Consider the following 20,732-nt stretch of genomic DNA (forward strand, 5'->3'; position numbering starts at 1 on the left):
TTTTATCATCATATATTTTTCTAACTCAATTGTCATGAATGAAATGAAATGAAAATGAATAAAAGTGATGGAAAATATGTTCAATAAAGCACAACCATGGTGTATGTTTTTGTGCACCAAAGAATCAGAGGCTATGTGCTGTCACCAATGATGATCATCCCACTACTCTGCTCTGAAATCTTTGGATTTGAGCAACCATTTCAAGCTTACCTTTCCTCATTTTCAAACAGGGAGCGCCACCTACTGAAGCCTTAAAATTTGGACACTGTTTCATGAAGCCTCATCAGCCTATCACAGGGATAATAAGGGACTGATGGGTATATGATGGTTTCATAATAGTACTGATGGATTTATGAGGTTTCATGAAACAGTGCCCTGGTTTTCAGATGGCACCATCTGCTGTAAAATGTTTAGATTCGAACTACTTCAAAAAAAGATCATTTCTAAACCAAGAGTGCCATCTAGTGGCTTCTGAAAATCTGTTTCAGCAATGTTGCAATACTGTTTCATGATACCTCATTTACCCATCAATAGGTGGTAAGAGTCTGAGCTTGCAGGATGAGAGAAATTGGCATTATAAAGGCAACTAATATTCCCAAATATACGACGACATAAACCGACTGTGGACGAGGAGCTGGAGACGCTCAGCATAATTATGCGACAACTCTTGGAGGCTATTTATGGATAGCAATTAACCTCTGAATGTGTTTGGACCATGACTGACTGCCTGGATGAAAGCTAAAAAAAAGCAGTGGAGGAAACCTCGCGGGAGTCGTCTGACCCCAACATTGGATTTGACTTGAGTTTTAAGATTCCTGATCAGCTGAGATTCCTCATGTGTACTGAACAAAGAGCCCAAAATCATTCAAAAGCAGAACTGTGTTATCTTCAACTTGCATACCTTTTCGTCCCAGTGGTTCTTTGCAGGAGTCGGGCTCGCAGGCTCCCCAGGGTGACCACAGTGTGAGCCGGCAGTGCTGCTGGCAGGGGATGGAGCATTGTTTGACTGCCACCGGTGGCTCTTCGCTCGCACATTTCCTCGTGTGCACAGGTCTGGAGACTGAGCAGGAGAGGATAACGCATGGTTAAGTCAGGCTTATAGGCAGCAGTGTCTGTGTCAGTGTGTTTAAAAAAAAAGACAATGAGAACAAGACGTCTCTGAGAAAAGTTGGATTTGACAATTTCATGACCACGTGTTTTTGTTAGTGTAAGTTACAGTTACGTTTCTCAGTGCAGACCATGTGATAGATTTATCGCAGCTTATGTAGGCTTTTCAAAAAGAAGAAGGAACAGAGAAAATAAACACTCGGGCTCAGCTCATGTCAGGCTCAAGAGTGCAGTAAATGGAGGCCAGCAGACAGCCCAGGGAATAAACTGCAGCAGGCGGAGATATTAAAGCAACACTCATTTCAGATAGCAGGCATCATATTGGAGGAATCTCCACCTCCACAGTGATAAATGGACTTAAAACACCATTCCTCAGTTATTTTCTTCCATGTTTTTCATGAATGATTTAAAATGCGATAAAGCGGAATACTTTTACTTGATTTTAATGTTTGTATGTATAATAATGACAACAAAAACATCAATAATATTAATAATAATAATTATATGGCTATAATATAATAATAATGGCTGCACCAATACCGTCTATTTCCAAATCGAGTAGTGCTCGCCGATACCAAAAACTCAAGTTATTACACATAGTTATTACTATTTTTTTATTATTTTATGTCGTTATTTAAACAAAATTCCTCAGTATGTTTTTCTTGTACATGAGTGACAAGTTTCACTGCAGTACAAGCACAAATTTTAAAAAACTGTCTTAAACTGACATTAAAAAACTGCAAGCTGCCCATAATGTGGTATCGGTTCCTTGGTATCAGTGGCCAGTACGAGTACTGAAGCCCTGTAGACTTAGACTTTCTTTATTGTCATTGCACAAAAACATATCACTATATTATGGCAATGAAATTTTGGTCTGAGGCCAATAATAAAATAATAATAAAAAATAATAATAATAATAATAAATAAAAATAAATAAATAAAAACATGGAACACCAACCATTTTTGAATGATAAAAAATGAAACTAAAATTAATTGAGGTAAATTGAAAAATAATAAAAAAGAAATATATAAAAAAGAAAATCTATATTGAATATCCAGGAAAACAAAAACAAATAAATAATACAATTCATTGGTAGCCTAGAGTACTGATGATGCATTTGAATTTATTTTGAGGGGGCGGGGGGAATTCTGACGGTGGTTGTGAATTCTTCGGTCCGTGCATTTGAATCCGTAGGAGTTAAACCGTCTTTAAAATTAAACTAAAATAAATGCAATATTTTAGGAGAGATCAAAATCTTGTCAGGACCACAGTAGACTTGTGTGATTCTAAAGGAATTCAGAAAAGTTTCCGATTTGTATGGTCTGAAGAACACGGCACAGTATTTAATCTAATCTGGTCAACTTTGAGAAAGGGTCGGACCCTGAACATTTTTACTCAAACATTACTCAGATCAAGATGTTCAAGCTTCATTACCATCTCAAACAAACTAAGTTGACTGTGTTTTTGAAGCCGAATTTATTGAGTTGAGTCATTCTTCAGTGCAGTGGGTGCAGGATGGGGTCCAGCTTCTGACACGCTTCTCTCACAGATCGTTCTATCTGACACACTGATGCGAATAAACTTGTGTGTACAATAACTTTGAACCTCCCCGTGTCACTCTCACTTGTGGTCAAATCTGGATGCAAGAGTTTAAGCGCTTTCAACTTTCCATTATATGTGTTACCACTGCAGATGTCTCTTTACAACGGGTGAGTTTCAAGGCAACCGCTGCACTTGACTTATCGATCCGCGTCCTACACATCCATCAGTTTATAAAGCAACTTAATCGACACTCTTCACTGGGAAAACATCGCACTCCGTTGACCCCAAGACGTCTTGGCTCAGACATGAAACCACTGAGGATGCATCAAACACTCGCCGTGAATGGAAATGGAAAGGCCCTGAGGCGGAGGGTATTTTCGTTCATGCATTTAGAGATAGAACAGTGTCAGGGCCTCTGCAGAGAAACAGGAGCCATTATTAAACCAGCAGTGGGTGGAACGCAAAAGACCAATAAATTAATAAAATCATTTATGTAGATGAAACATCTTAAATTGTTGCTTCCTTTTAACAATTCGCAGAGAGGTCTTCTGATAAGACACAGTCAGATTTCCATATTTGTGGTCACCTTAAGTGCTCTGAAAGTTTCTGAGACTCGACTGAGAACAAAGTTCACGTTTATATTTCCTAGTACAACTGCGCTGCTCTATGGTCATTCTATACTGTCGTCCACATATTCAACTTTGAATTGACCTTCTCAAGAGAAGCGTCATGTTTTCAGATCATCATCATCACCATCAACATCACCACCACCATCATCATCCTCACTCCCACCACCATCATTATCATCATCACCACCATCATCATCATCACCAACACCATCATCATCATCATCATCACCTTCATCATTCTCATCACCACCACCATCATCATCATCGCCACCATCATCATCATCATCACCAACACCATCATCATCATCACCTTCATCATTCTCATTAACACCACCATCATCATCATCATCATCATCATCATCATCATCATCATCATCATCACCACCTTCATCATCACCACCTTCATCATCATCATCATCATCATCATCACCTTCATCATTCTCATTAACACCACCACCACCATCATCATCATCATCATCACCACCACCACCTTCATCATCACCATCATCATCATCATCATCACCTTCAACATCATCATCACCATCATCGTCATCACCTTCATCATCATCATCAACATCACCATCATCATCACCATCATCATCATCATCATCACCTTCAACATCATCATCACCATCATCGTCATCACCTTCATCATCATCATCAACATCACCATCATCATCACCAAAGGTGGAATCTTCATCATAACGATGAATCACATCATCATCACCACCATCGTCATCATCATCATCATCACCACCACCATCATCATCACCACCAGCATGGTCATCATCATCGCCACCATCATCATCACCACCAGCATCATCATCATCATCGCCAAAGTCACCATCAATAACATCATCATCAAAAAGCAAAACATCATATGGAAATAGTACATTGAAGTAACTCTGTCCATTGGAATCATCAGATTAACATTAGCACAGACGTGGGAAACGTTGCTCCATTTCAACATCACTCAATAGAGACATCTACAATTTAATAAAGCGGACACCTGCTGTTCAGTGACTGATAGTTTCTGTGCTGATATTTCTTGAAAAAGATGTTGGCAGCTCAACTTCCACACTAAACATTTCCACAGACACCACATCACAGCAGGTGTCCGTTTGCAGCCTTGCAACCAGTGGATTTTATAATCGCCGTTTAAATATCACCTGTTTCCCCTCTGTCTTTCACGCTTTCAGGATGGAAGGATTTTGAGGAATATTATTTGTTTCTACTTACCTTCCTTTCTGTGATGTGGGGTTGAGTAATGAGGGATTTGAACGCAGTAACTCTTTCTGGTCTGAATCCCTCCTCCGCACAGTGCACTGATGTTAGCGACCATCCTGTGTTTTCTGGTCAGTAATGGAGCAATACGGCAGTCATCCCAGTCCGTGGTCCTCCACTCATATCTATGAGGTGGAACAAAAAATAAAAAAATACAAAGCAAGAAAGAGGTCACTTTTTTTAATACTTGTTTGTCTAAATGAAATTTTCTTTGCTGAGTGGCAGTTTCAAACTCAAGGCCCGGGGTCCAAACATGGCCCAGCAAAGCATTTTACATGGCCCACAAGATCATAAACATGTTAAGTTGGGGCAAAAACAAATGCATTGTTACTGTTCAGTGTCGATATAGCGACCCATAAGGTTGTTTTCTAGCATGTAGAGAATACAATGGTTGAAAAAACTGTGCCACAGAGGGTTGGTGAGGCTTCATGATACAGTGCCCTCATTTTCAGAGCCCACTAGGAGGGGCTCTCAGCTCTAAAATCGCTGGATTTGAGGACGCATTTCAGTGAATCCTGTCTTCATTTTTTTAAGTGAGAGCGCCACCTACTGACCTCTGAAAATTAGCCACTGTTTCATGAAGCCTTGTCAGCCCATAACTAGTGTTGGAATGTGGTACTGTATGAGCCAGGAAGATCTGAGGAGTTTGACAGTTGGAGAGGAGAGACAGAAGTAGAGAGGCCAGGAAAAAGAGAAAGACAGAAGATGGTAAGTACGCTTCTTGGAACTTGACATGAAGACAACTGGTGACTTGTTAGATGAATTGTTCTGGGAACCGCTGATGGGAAATGTTTTGGAAAAAGTAATTTTTTTTCTGTGATTCCAGGCTGTTATTAGAGGAGAAACAATTACGGTTAAATTGAATCGTTCTCAATGCTCGGAATCAGGGACTATAAAGGATGGATAAAGGGATGTCCTTTCTCAGGAACCATGCACTGGGAGAAATTGCCGTATCAGTCAACTCCGTTTGGCTGCACCGAGATGCAGGGGGTTTATACTAAATAAACATGAGGCCTAATAAACTTTACCCTGAAGACAAAAAAGTAAGATAATATTGATTTAAGCCACTTTAAATGGGTTCATTATTGAAAGTGCATCCAGGCAGAATGCAGCAATATTCAAGGATTTGGAACAGCTGTAAGTAATGTATCACATGCTTAATATTTGCAATGAGTTTTCTCTAATCTCATAAATTCTTCGCTCTGGGGGACTGCTTGCGGAGTTACCTAAATAAAACAAGATCTGCTACAGATCTGCCCCACCACTCCTCAGAATATTTTGGGTTTTTTTCCCTTACAACATGACCTGAAGGAGATGAAACCAAATTCATGAATTGTCCAACATGCTGTGTCCGTGTGGCAGCTGGTGGTTTATATTCCTGGCAGAACGGATGATGGATGTTTCCCCTGTCGACACTACTTTACACTATAAGTATTAATTTCTGGATTTAAAGGTCGTTCTTTTGCTTCTGCGTCATCCGTGTCTGAAGCTTCGCTGATAGAGGTACGAAAAATTACCTCGGGCAGTTGGGCAGTAAATCTCCGATGATGTTACAAGCCTCTTTTTCCTCCAGGAGTGGACATGGCTTCTCCCCGCCCACTGGAATTTGTGTCATGATTCGTGAGCGGAGACGGTAACCAGGAGACAAGTCAGTGGAGCGGCAGGTCTTGGAGCACGAGCTCCACGATGACCAGTGTGACGTGTGACAGTCTTTGGGTATCACACAGACTCTGAAGGTCAGCGGGGAGTTGTACTTGGTGCAAAGACTGAGGATCAGAAGGAAAATAAGAGTCAGAATCTTGATATGAATCACATTTTCTTGTTTTTGTTTTCGCTTTAATTATCCCAGACCAGAGGCCAGCATGAAACAATGAGAGCAGCAGTGTACTATTGATCTCTGGATTATGATAAAACAGTCAAGAATGTCCAAAGACACAGTTAGATTTTGACATTTTACCACTCTTGTTAACAAATCCATTGATATTGGGAGAAACAACCACCATGAATGACTTAGATTCCACCTGTTCCTTGTGGGATTTTGTGACATATGCCCTACACTGGAATTGAAAGTAAACTTCAAATGTAAACTGCAAATAATGCTGCAACTGGCAGGAAAAACAGATTAATTTTGTCTTTTTTGTCATGGCAGGAATAACTTTTCACAACTATCCAACCACTTCTCAAAGCCTTCTCCAGCTTCTCCAGCAAGGGCTGGTCTCTGGGGCGGCCATGCAAGTTACAAAACAACACGTCATCTTGGAATGTACCTGCGGCATCATGGAAGACAGTCATGATGTTGGAGGACCCGAACCAAGTTGCAGCTTATACCGATCCAATAGCAATTTCTTTGGTTGATCCAGGCAGTATAATTCACCTTTAATAGCTATATTTTTGTACATAGCGTAGACTCTTTCACGTCTAAGCAGGTCAACCTGTAACTACTGTAATTCACAATATCAAAGAACAACCACAACTGAAGGGTATCGATCCTACTACCATAAATAACTATACTGACCAGCCAAATTTTCTTAGAAATAAATAAATAAGTGGAAAATATCTTTGAGAACCAATGAAAAAGTTCAGCAGCAAAACCTCTGCGGAACACTGGAACACCACCTGCCATGTTTCAACATCTAAGTTATGTCCAAAATGACAGTGAGTGACGCCCAGAAGAAGGTTGGGTTAAGTGCGAAACACAGTGTTAGTCGATATCTAGTCTCTAATCGAATTGCCGCTTTGCTTTCCCTGCAGACGGACCAGACGGGGAATGACATTGTTTCAAGTGTGCCTGAGATGCTATTCGCAGTTAGCCACTTCAACTCTACTGAAGGCCCCAATGGGCGTGGCTTGTGTTGATGCTGGATCTTCTTACCTTAACATGGAATTCTTGCCATCGTTCCGTGTACAGCGGACTTGCCGTGTTTGGTATCCCACTTCCAACTCCCAAGACATTGGGCTCTGGTGCTGGCCATGGTGCTGAATTTGGGAGTCGTGGTGAGACGCCAGCGTGTCTGTCGTGACGGTGTTGTTCTCCTTCGTGCTTCCGAAATCTACAGTAGTCCGACCATTCAGGAGGTCTTTGTGATGAGGCAGTCTGCACTCGGTCCAGGCTCCGACTTTAAGGCTATAATGGTACTGACTCTCCCCAGTTGGGCACTCGATGATGTTAGAACAAGTCCTGGTCTCTGTTAAATTAGGGCACTTTTCGCCACCATACAACGGCGTGGCAAGAACGTGTCGAGTCCGATGCTGGAGGCCAGTGCCGCATGTCTTGCTGCAGCCTGACCAGGAAGTGAAGTCCGACACAACGCAGTCCTGCGGACAGGGTATGAGGCACGCTTGCTCCACATCTGGTTTCTGGGAGAAGAACTCACATATCCTGGAGGTGACAGACGTGCGATTCAAAGTCCGCACACACTGAACTTTTCTCCTCTGGATGCCATGCTGTGCAGTAATACACTCAGTGGTCCTGAGCTTGAGCTCATCGGAAAAGAAAGGGATGAGTACGCAGGTGTCCCAGTCCGACAGCTCCCACTCGAAAAGGTCTTGATGCCATCCGCAGACCTTGAAGCAATTCCGTTGGCCATCGGGTTTATTGATGTGCTGACAGTGAGAGTGGTGGGTAGTCCACCCCTCTTTGTGGACGCACCACACCGTCCTGACTTGAACCCCCTTGGATCCACACTCTTCTCCGACACACTGACCCCACTGGCCTGAAAGAAAGGGAACAAATGACGAAGGCATTAAATGGCGGAGAAAATTAGCATTTAATTGAATCGTCTGCGTGTTCACAATCAAGCTCCATTCCAGACGTTTCACTTAACCTTGCAATTTGTTTTATTCATGACAAGAGAGACGGAGCAGAACAAGGGAACCAAAAGTCATCACTTGGCAGGTGGTCATTAGTATATAAAAGAATTCCAGCACAAAGGCTTTTGTCTCGCTTAGAAAAAAAAAAACTTTAGTCATTTGAAACAATTTGAGACATGACTGTCATTTAGAATAGCAATTACGACCACTTTATTAATTCATAATATTGCAACATTTTTTTTTTTTTAATGTATGAAGAAGTAAACAAACTGCTTTAAAAAAAATCACCATTATTTGGATTTATAAACGCTTCCATGCCAATAATTTCCATTTGATGAATTCACTTACAAGAGCAGTCATGGCTCTCAGTTCCACCTGGGGAGCCATTGTCGACCAGCAGCTATGTCAACTCCATTCCATCCAGCACAATGGCTGACCTGTACTGAAACTGTACAGTAGACGCTCACCAACCATCTCACGCAGATCATGCATTCCAGAAGCCAAACTTCGACGTGTAAACTTGCCCACTGGATTGATCAGTTGACAATGAATACAGGGGCACAATGGAATGAGGAAGACAGACAGTCACAGAGCTTGTTTTATCACATCCTTATCCCTGTTTATCGGTTTTTGCTGTGGTGCCAAGACAACTTGGCTGACGGGCTTAAGAATTACACAAAGAAGCCTGCAGATTTTCTTTAAATACCAACAGAGATTTGTGTTAAGAAACAATTTTGATGCAGCACAATGGAAGTTTCTAAACAGAGAATATGGTTTTTGGAGACCAAGGTGCTTTATAAATATCATTCTTACCTAAAGTGTTGCGTATTCACAGCTTTCAAATGGATTTTTGCACGTGCCGCTGAGGCAGAAGTTAGTTCGAGCTTTTGGAGGGGCACCACCATGACGTTACCCCGACTGTCTTTATTTTTTTATTCTTTACAAGATGAACTGCAGCATCAGCTGTGAAAAAAAAACCGCATCATTGGGGGACTGAACGTCGATGAAAATGAACCACTGCCATTCCTTTATTCGCCCCCTGGTTATTCTGTGGAGGAAGACGCATCGGAAAAACGCAGGACCTTCTTCATCTTTGGGTTTGCCTCCCCCACCTGGCCTCTTAGTAGTTAGTGCCCTCCTTTACCACGTCCAAGAACTTCCCCAACTTCATCTCCAAACTTTTTTTTCAGAGTTTTTAAGGTATTCCACTTGTGTGCTGTCACATTTTTGCACATTTATGACTAGCTTTTGAGTTGTCATGACAGCAGTCAGTACTTGTATTCCAGAGGGAACAATTCAATATTACCTGTCAAGGTTCATCTCTTCTTTTGGGATTTAAAATAGCTGCTTACTCATGTACCAGCCTCCACGCAAAATAAGTATGAATATTAGCTCTCTTACTAACTGACTGTAATATCAGTCATAGTCAGTTGCAGTCTCACCGAGCCACGGCATAACAAACTGCTGAGAAGAGGTGAGTTTATCTCACATTGTTGTTATAAGCAGAAAAAAGCTTCTACTTGTCTATGATTGGGAGTCTTTTTTTCTTCACGCTTTTCTATTGTGTGATAGTTAAATGAGATAAAACACTTCCTCAGGGGTCATAAGTGACATAGACACTCCCCTGTGACTGGTCTGTTTGAACAGATGACTTTTTAAATGTTCCATACACGCCTGTCTGCAGAACAACCAAACACACACAGCACACACCAGGGACCCCCTTCAACTGTGATGTATAAATACATCCTGCAGGCACTTGATTTCCAGACATAAGCACGGATTCTGTCTTACGTAATCCAGCCCAACACAGACTGCCACGCAATATAGAAGAGGCTTCTCAGGGCTGAACCTGGCAGCCCTACATTTCAGATGGAGGGATGAATTGAGCTGTAATAAACACATACATGTCATTCGAGGCCGTGCAACCAACCAATCTAATATTCAAATGAGATCAATGGAAAAAAACAATAATGCCTTGCTATTTTAGATCCGACTGAAACCATGACAACGCCAGAAACAATAGAAGGGACAGGGATTCATGAGTATGTACCACAGCCAACACTGTTTTTGTTAACAAATGGTTATTTATTTGTTACAAAATCTACAAAAACATCTTGACTTGAGGATTCTTTCTATCGTGAGATTATAGTTTTCTGCATTGAATGTTGCAGGCTTCGAATTAATCCACTCATATTCATTTCAATTTTGCCACTGTACAAAATAGGATCAGTAGATTCAAAATCAATAAAAGCCATACATTCTCTCATCATTTGTGAGTGCAGCTACTCAGTACAAGAGACAAGGATTGCGAACTTTTTATCCCCATCAAGAAGGTTTACTTCATGTTTGTCAGTCTGTGAGCAAAACGGACTTGTCAGTCGCAGGTCTTGAGTTCAGGGCAATTTACTCAAAGAAAACATCAAGTGAAGTCACAAGCTATCAAACAACACAAGACAAATGCCCTCAAATAAATATATGATAAGTAAAGATAAATAAAGTAGATAATACAAAGATAATATTAAATTATATAAATATTAAATTGTATAAATAGATAGATAGGAAATAAATGTTTGACAACAATGGTTATCAGTGATGAGGCGTCATGAAACAGTGCCCTCATTTTCAGAGCTCAGTAGGTGGCGCTCTCGGTTTAAAAATGGTGAGTGTTTTCATTGAAACAGCTGTTCTAATGCAGAGCTTTTAGAGCAGAGAGTGCCATCCAGTGGTCCACTGTTTCATGAAGCCTCACAAGGTCATCACTAGCTATTTCTGACTAACCGGAGAACCTCATTTGACTGACCACCCGTTTTCTTCACTTGTCTGTCTGTCCAAATAGGAAACATCACACTACAGAAAAGCAATTTCTGGGGACAAATACGCAGAATCCTGCCAATTACATTTCCCACTGCGTTTTCATGAGAAACAGATTTGTCACTCATGAGCCATCATGATTTTCAGAACGCACCCTCCTGCAATCATGAAACAATAACACCCCGCGTGACAAAACAAAAAGAGCCTTAACACTTTGCTTCTGAAGCCTTTTGTGCTAAAGGTGACGGTATTTCAAACTCCTACGTTGTTTCATAGATCACTGAAGCATCAAATTGCGTTTATTGCTTTTGACTTTGAAACGTTAATGGCAAAATCAAGGGTAACTAACAGCGACAGCTTGAGGTTATCGTCTTATTTTGCTGATTTATTTATTTCCTAGAAAAGACAAGGAAAAAAATTACCACCAAGATGCAATAGATTTGGTTTCGCTTGTTATCCGTCGCGGTAATTATTACATAACAGAGCCAGCACGCTGGTTTCCACTGCGCAAACACAACGGCTCGGCACGGGGTGAAGCCAACCCTCATTTCAAAGGTTTACTTGTCGCAAATTAATAATTACTCTCACGATAAGTGTTTTCTTCAAAGATAAGGCAAATTCACAAAAACAATTACGAACAAGCCTTTGTCAAATGTTGGCCAAAAAGACAAAACTGGACAACAAAGAACTTTTTGGGATTGTTTATCTATTAGATCCTGACGGGATTTTTAATATAATTACAAAAAGATAAATAAAATAAACTCCATCTCGCTAAAACAAACCGGTGGTGCTATTGCAGAGGACACTTCTACAAATGAAAACAAAACAATACCACAATACACACACAACAAATAAAATATGAACATATGGACCGCTAACTTAACTTCTCTTTCTTTTGAACCGATCTTAATCGCACACGTGTCTGCTCCCGTTCACTCGTAAACACTCAATGACACATAGCAAACATGAACAAAACAACACCATCTTATCGGAAGACCGTATCAGAAACTATTTAAAACTAAAAATTACCATTAATATCTTGTGCAACTACGGAGCCCTGGAAGTGACATGTATTTTTTTTTTTGGATGGGACATGCATGACTTTATTTTTTTTTGCCGGAGATAACAGTTATATCGAGATCATTTTTATCTTGAGAACTGTTATCTCGTGATAATTTTTATCTCCAGATACAATCGTAAATGTCAGCGCATGCGTACCTGCCTCTCTGGCAAAGCATTTTGTATACGTCCTCCTGGAACCACTATGTCATCCATGGCTTCGTAACTGTTCGTCAATGTTGTCATACACTACAAGTCAGAATACTGCCGAAAGCCGACTTTTAACAGTCGTATACGTATTGGAATTGGCATGCATGACTTTATTTTTGTTTTATCCTGAGATAACAGTTATCGGGAGATCATTTCGTCTCGTGATAAATTTTATCTCAAGATAATTTTCATCTAAAAAATAGTAAAGTCATGCATGTCGCTTCCAGAGACACGTATTGCGTATAGCTTAGCCACAAATAGTATTATTTTGAGTAGAAGGCACTTGATCACTTGTGTTAAAGCGTACAAACTTGCAGACAGCGACTGACAACGTTGCCGAACAGTTACGAAGCCATGGGAGACATAGTGGTTACAGGAGCACGTATACAAAATGCTTTGCCAGAGAGGCAGCTACGCATGCGCTGACATTTATGATTGTATCTTGAGATAAAAATAATCTCGAGGGAATAAAAAATAAAATAAAGTCACATCCAAAAAAAGTAAACACATGTATGTCACTTCCAGGGCTCCGTATGCAACGCCTAACATACAAGATAGTTTACACATATTAAACACTTATGTTTTCCTCGACCGCAGGATGACAAAATACTGAACACACCGATGTAGATCAGATTCACGCACATAACACAATGCCATGTATAACTTTGTTAGAGTAACACTGACACGGGACGGTAATATTTAAATAATAACAAAACATTTTCCAACAAAGAAGAAAATGTTATGCCAAATAAAAAAAAACAGCCTTCATTTATTTGTTTTCCACGTCGTGTCTGTGAAGTTGCTCCACTTGAGATGTAATGTGATTTGCAGTAGCAAACAGAGACTGTTGCTCACATACGTTCTGGTTTCGCTCGGGAAGGGATGAATCACTCTTGTGGTCAGCGGCGGCCTCTTGATAACGTTCTCCACCACTGTTGCCTAATGATGCCGCGCAAGTCGGCGGAATATGAGTGTGATTTATGGAGGTGTGATTGGAAGTGATTTGGCTGCCAGGGGAAGCAGCAAACACAAGCACTAGTTCATCTCCTAAGCCGTGAATAATTACTCTCTAAATCTGTCAGCATCAGCATCTGTCAGCCCCAGTGGAGGAGCCAGTCGCCTACAGTTCCCTCATTCCTCGCACACTTAGTCGCATCGCGTACACCTTAAGCCTGGCTCAGGAGCTGCTCCAGAGTGAGCCGGTGCTGCCCCGCGGCTCTTGCTATTTTCGCTATATCACTTATGACCTGGTTAAACAAAGAAAAGAAGAGGTGAGAAGGCGAGTGCAGGAGGAGTTGACACTCCGTGGCTCAGGTGAAGAAGGCTTTTATTCTCAACTAGTGTTCAGTTAAAGCCCTTTGTTGCAGGAAGAAAGGCAAAGCAGTGATACAATGACAAGTTGTAAAAGCAATCTATGCTCTGCCCCGAACCAAACAAATGACAATGAGGACGAAGAAAAGAAAACAGCGGAGCATTAAACTATCTCCTCAAAGAACGCGGCAGTCTATCAAGAATGAAGTGGAGTCGACACTTGGACGCTGTGAGCTTTTAATTATTTTTGAAAAAAAAAAGTCGAGTCTGGTGGGATTGGTTTTCCGGAGGCTTTATATATTTTCAGGAAAGTGCTTTTCATTTAGAATCATGGGTTAGTAAGTGAACTTCAACTTGCTGTCAAATTGAACCACAAAAGCAGTCAGAGTGTGAGGGACTGGGGGTTGAGGGTTATATAGCTGCGGTAGCACTCACAAAGCCAGAAAAATAAAAGCTCAGTGGAATTCATAAAAACAAAAGGGCAAAAACAGATTCTGTATTATGAAAACTAAACAACAGATTCTGAGTGAATTTGTTGGAAAAAGTACTTCGACTCATCATAGCCATTGCAATGGAGAGTCCAATATCCTGGTGACATATTTCCTGTAGCATAGTAGTGAAATGTATGGAGTCGTTGAAGAGAAAGGTTGAAGTCACAGAGAGCATTCTTTTGAAACAAGCGAACCTAAAGGGATCCTACAATTGTGCTTTGGTAGTTGCTAGTTTGGTGGTTCATAAATACGTTTTTTTTTTATGTGCTTTACTTTTTTTGCTGCCTTTTTGTTATTGACATTGCATTTCATGTAAATGTTCTTTTTAGATTTATTATTTTTGAGGTCATGCTTATGCCCTTCAGGGAGACCATACAAAAATGAACAAAACTGGAAACTATCCAGAGGAGGAGAAAATTGGAGACAATTCTATGGTCAAAAGACTCACAAAATTCCATCACCACTCTATTCATTTATGTTTGACGCCCAACATGGGACCAATATTTCTCCAACAATTTCACCTCTGTCAATTCAGCTAGCTAACTTGCTCTGAGCTGTCATTGGAACTGGGAAATCCCCAGCTCCGCCCTCCTCACGACGAATTCTCACCACCCTGAGTTCGCAACCCAAGATTGCAGGAATATCACAGACAAATGAAACAACCTGATGTCTGCACAATATTTATCTTGCTCCCCGAAAAGTACACATAGTTCACTTTTGCTTTTAAATACATTTATTTTTTTCTTCATTTGTTCAGGCAACATATTTTGGTTCTGAGTACAATTCAAGAGGGTTAAAAAAATACTGAGGTACAAAGAGTTTCAGATGACAATGTAAAACTTATATACATTATTCTGTTGAAATTATCACCTCAGGCATAAAACATTCAAAAACTTGCAATGATTTTTTTCATGCCTGAAGGGCTGAAATATACTTCCATGGGATTAATGGACGAGAGTGAATATCAAATGTATCCCTCCAGCAATGCTGGCAGCTCTATGGAGACGTGCATTCATTGAATTAGCGGGCCGTGTAATGAATATCAAACTTCATGTGCGGAATTATAAGTGCAGTTGCTGTAGTAAGTCATCTGAAGCACTTCCCTCTTTCAATTAATATTCAAGGGAATTTACACTAGGTGTATTTGCCTCACAGTAAATACACACCTCGCATAAAGCATCAGCCTACGGTGGAGAGAGATGGAGTTGTGGCATGATTCCGACCAGATATTGGACTCATCGCACACAGCCCGAGAGGGATCACTCTGTCGCAGAAAAAGCAACACGTCCTCACTCCAGCACCATGATATACTGAGGTTGGGAAAGTGGACTTTTGTGTCCTACTGTATACTGACGCCGCAGGCAGCCTTCAGCGTTGCATGTTCTCTGGACTCCACTCCACCGAAGCAGTCTTTTATCAATTTTCCTATTTTGTTTTTATTTGCTGATGATGTGGTTCTAACAGCAGTAACAGTAGGTGAATCCCCCGAAACATGAAACTACAAGTAACGACTTACGACCTGCTCGACTTATTTCCACTCGCACTTACGACCATGGCTGATGCTAGCAAATGTTTTGTTTTTTTTAGTTTTTTTTTTTTATTTAATGTCTGTCACCATAGCACATAGCAGCCCGGCAACACGTACGATAGTTACGGCAGTACAGTATCCCAGCATCTCACTCTCACACAGTGATCTACCACTACAGTAGCACCTATAACCCTCGCGTCGGCTGTTTTGAACGGCATTCCACTTACGTCCAATCTGACTTAAGACCGGTCCTGGTCGTAAGTCGGACATTACTTGTACACATTAAAACACATTTCTTTTCCTTTAACAAATTCAGCAAAACTAGCTTCCTGACAAGTGTCATACCATATCAATTATGCTCATTGTTTAATTCTGAATAATTGAATAGGAAGTAACCAACAATACTACAACCAAAGACTATTCTTTGAATTGACTTCTCACTTGATAGAAATTTATTACATATTTAAACTTTTTTTTCACACCAGACACAATATGCTATGATGATTCGTGCAGCCTTGTTATTTTATTTTATTTTAACATTTTTTTTATGTTCTGATTCTGATTCTATTCAAACTAACAGAAAACATTTAAACACAGTCGATCCTCTGAATTCTGCATGCTCACATTAATGAAAATAATCAATAAGAAGAACATTAAATGCAACTTTTTTTTCAATAATAATAATAGTAATACGCTCATGTGCACGTGAAGGCATCAAACAACCTGAGCTTCTCCATGGAAGACGAAGCCACATAGAGAGAGCTTACCAGCTGCCCATCTCACGTGGGAAAGAGACCTTTGCACACACAGAAGTTCTGGTCCAAAGTGAATGAGAATATTGGTCAGCTTAAGGTGCGCACTGCTCTCGTGCTGTTCCTTCTGAGAGACTCAGATCTGCCATTTTTAATCCATCAGTTGCCAGCCGCACCTGGTCCCTCCGCATGTCACCAAAAGGGGTGCAGAATTCTTCATTGTGTAACAGCTTACACCTTATGTTTCCTCAACTTCAACCGCCTTTCTCCCCTCGAACAGAGAGTGCAACTAATGCCAGACATTTATGAAGCAACAAGGGTTCGAAGGTGAACCGATATTCGATATTTGCTGATGTTATTAAGTGGTTTGTGCATCGATCACTGGTATCATCATCTGCAACTCAAGCTGATATAATTGCGATTTAAATTCCCAACCTGCATCTAAATCACATCAAGAACTCTTCTCACTATTGTATTAAAAAACAGACACAGTCACCCAGCACTTGTTTTGGGAGTTGCGTCTGGAAAGTTCAAGAGCGATTAAAAGAAGCGACGATAATTTCCGCTGAACTTTGGTGAAGTTTAGGTCTCACAGGCAAACATGAACGTCAAAAGGATTTATGCTTCAATATTTATCTAGTCATCCCGAAGAGCACCTGCTGGCTGCCACTAAAAACGAGTCGAAGCTGGTGAACACATGGCTGTTTTTGAATGCGTCTTTGTCCACAGGGTTTTCATGTGTCAGATCTACTTTGCAGGCAAATGCTTAAATCAGAGTCGGGTAGCAGAAGTGAAGTCAAGAGATGATGCCAGGAGAATTTCTCTGTTGGAAGAGATGATTCTCTAAGAGTGCCAGCTCGCAGAGTGAGAGGCACATGGGGCCAAATACCTCATATCACTTTGTCTTAGACATTAATACACATTACCTCCAGGGTAACAAAAGATGGGACAAAAAATGAAATAAACATAAGAGAAAATAAATAGAATAATAGTGATAGACTATAGAGAGTTTTAAAAGAATATATGTTTTGTTTGTGTCAGTTTAAACTCATAGTTTTCTATTTTTTTAGTAGTTTTTTTTCTTCCTTTTTCTGGTATATTTTAAAATGGAGAATCTCAAAAAAAAAATTCTCTGTTTGTTTTTCGAAACTGAACAGAACAAGATTCTGTTCCCCTCCTAATAGTTCACAGAGGCAGTTTCTCCATGAAGTTTTCCTCACAGCCCTGAACACTGACTGTGGCGACAGGCTCATGCCGATGAGGGAGGAGAAGGAAACAACAGCACTGTCAGATGGTCTCTCAGGCCCACAGCCAATAGAAGATTTTTCTTCTTCTTCATCTTAGAAAATAGAGGGGTGTTGGAAATGCAGCTTGACTTCCAGATTTATAAACATCTGAGACCTTCTGACCTTTGAGTTTACAATACCACGGCATTCTTTCATTTAAAGAATATGAAAGTGAAAAGAAAAGTATTATCTGCAGCTGATTTTGACTGCTTTTTTGTGGTCAGTGGGAGAACTGAAATGAATCACGACTCACTCCACGTGAACACAAAAAAAAAACTGCAATCTCTTTGCTCAAATGCTGCTTTAAATTCTAAAGGTTTGCAAAGACCATCGCCGACTGGACAATTGAAGGTCAACGCTTTTATGGAAAGGGCAGGAAAAAAGAAAGAAAATCACTGTGCCTTTGTAGGCTGTTTGTGTCTCACAGCTCACCTCAAGACCACTCACTCACAAGGGCCTTAGACAGGAAATGCGATTTAAAATGCAAGGCATGTTTATGTACAGTTTTCCTTCTTTTGTCTTTGTTTTCTTCTTTTGAATCCAAATCAACCACATACTTTTCAGAATTTTCCACAATTTTTAACTCACTTTTACGATTTAATATCCATTGATGTCAATTTAATTGTATTAATTTCTATTAATGTGGCTATATATTTACATCTACATTTTTGTATTGCATATTATATATTACATATTTTATTTTCCGCAAATTAGATTTAAGTGCACAGTATTTCAACTGCATGTGAGATTATATTATTGATCACATTCATTGTTTTTTTCAGACCACTTTTAAATTATTCTAATATTGTTATAATCTATTCTAATCTGAGGCTTCATGAAACAGCGTCCTAAATTTAAGATCCCGCTAGATGGCACTCTCTGCTCTAAAATCTTTGGACTTGAAGAACCATTTCACTTAAACCGTTTCTCATCTTTAAAGCAAGAGCACCACCTGCTGAGCTCAGAAAATGGGGACAGTGTTTCATGAAGCCTTAGCAGCCCATCACCACTGATAATAGCAACAACAACAAGCGACTTTGAACATATGAGCATATGAAAGTCTGCCTCAGACAGGCACCAACAACAAAGGCACAAGCTCATATATATACATTGAAACCCTTGCAGGAAACAGGAAGAGGTGAAGATTCAAGCCTCTCTTCTGTTTACAAATGAGTCAAAGCCAATATTGTTATGGAGAGTCGTTGTGTGCTGCACTCACTGGGCATTAATCATTCGGATGTGTCCTCTCAAGCTGATGTTTGCTCTGTTATACTTGGAATCTTGATACACTTAAACATGAAAAAACGCTTAAGGTAGCAGATTTTCCTGCTCGGTTTATAACCAGCCAAATCCAAGGCTGCAGGCCTTTCCCTTCCGCTCATGTCATGCTGTCCTTGATCGAGACGTTAACCCCTGGAATGGAAAACATTCTAGTTGCTATGATCTTCGTCGCCTTACCTTCCCAGTCGGTGAAGCAAAAACTACATTTATCCATGATTTAAACACAATAGCCGGAGACATATAGAGCAAGCTGTCTCTACGCCCAGTGCACAAAGATGCACAAAACTGCAGTGTGGCGGTAAAAATAAATGAGGATCTGCAAGTAGAGCACACAGTCTATTTCTGGCTGAAAAGTTGGGAAGGAAAAAAAGTCACATTTGCACAAACCAAAAGGCTTGTATAATTGTGTCACTTGAGCACAGTTTAGTTTGACTAGGATTCCTCTATTCTTCTATGATCATATATATAAGTTGCCCTTCAATTTTGCGTTCCATGTTTGTTCCACCATGGGTCTTTGTCGATCCTTCAATGAGTTGCAGTAGAAGCAGTTTATTTGTTCCCCTCCCAGCACAGTTCCAGCACAGTTCCAGCACAGTTCCAGCTCAGTCAGAGCCAACTCCCAGCAGAGTACCAGCACACTTCCAGCCGCTGGAGTGACCCCCCTCTTCTTGAGGGAGTGTCTTTGAATAATGTAAACTCCACCTACTCATTGTGCTATGAGGTGTGCACTGAAGGTGGCGCTTTCTCGTCATAGACAAAGCCCAGAGTGACTAGCAAAAGCAGGTCTTACACCAAGTACTGTAAGATGTGAATTGGGGGAACTAGTGACGGCGACACAATGTTGGTTGGTCCTTCTGTTATAAGGCAAAACTTGACCTTACTTAACATCACATATGAAAATGCTAAACAAAAAATCTGGTGTTGAAAACACACAATTGTGCTCCAGAACTACTGGTGGGTAGTTTAGGTTTCATGACACAGTATTGCTGATGTTTCATGAAACAGTGTCCTGATTTTCAGATGCCACCAGATGGCACTGTCTGCTGTAAAATGCTTCTACTCCATTAAAACTTCATTCTATGAATTCATTGAAAGCTCACATCATTTCTAAACCAAGAGCGCCATGTAGTGGCCTCTGAAAATTGGGCCACTGCCATCAACCCTGCAATACTGTTTCATGATACTTCATCTACCCATCAGCACCGATCGAGAAGCTCCTCCTACAAGCAAGAAATCTTGTCGGATGACACGTGATAAAGTGAAAAGGTCACAAGAGGAAAAGTATGACAAGTAACATGGTAATGGAAAGGATTGTTGGTGGTTATAGTACTGTTTTAAACAAACTGACAAACATCATAACTAAATGACAGGAAGTTCGTACATGCAGCTCAGACTCCTGGGGGTTATGGACCGGGTTGAGAGAGTGAGATTTACTTCCCATGGTTTAGAAATAGTTTGACTCCTTCGGTCTCTGCTGGATTGCTTTTCATTGGCTACTGGTGATGGGTAGAAGAGGTTTCAGGACACAGTGTCCTGATTTTCAGAGGCCACCAGATGGCAGTGTCTGCGGTAAAATGTTTAGACTTCAACAACTACGTGCCACCTAGTGGCCTCTGAACTGTTTCATCAA

General features: G+C 40.6%; 1 protein-coding gene across 3 annotated transcripts in view; it reads right to left on the bottom strand.

Moving 5' to 3' along the window:
- thsd7ba (thrombospondin, type I, domain containing 7Ba) overlaps positions 1–20,732 on the bottom strand; it is a 151,275-nt gene that overhangs the window by 70,064 nt on the left and 60,479 nt on the right. For all 3 annotated transcript variants that reach the window (XM_053877128.1, XM_053877130.1, XM_053877131.1), the window contains exons 4-7: positions 7,436–8,276; positions 6,081–6,329; positions 4,519–4,688; positions 902–1,060 (exon numbers count right to left, since the gene is read on the bottom strand). In XM_053877128.1, coding sequence (XP_053733103.1) covers positions 902–1,060; positions 4,519–4,688; positions 6,081–6,329; positions 7,436–8,276 — 1,419 coding nt within the window. The remainder of the gene's footprint in view (positions 1–901; positions 1,061–4,518; positions 4,689–6,080; positions 6,330–7,435; positions 8,277–20,732) is intronic.

The sequence above is a fragment of the Synchiropus splendidus genome, chromosome 10 (genome assembly GCF_027744825.2).
Source record: "Synchiropus splendidus isolate RoL2022-P1 chromosome 10, RoL_Sspl_1.0, whole genome shotgun sequence".
NCBI classification, from domain to species: domain Eukaryota; kingdom Metazoa; phylum Chordata; class Actinopteri; order Syngnathiformes; family Callionymidae; genus Synchiropus; species Synchiropus splendidus.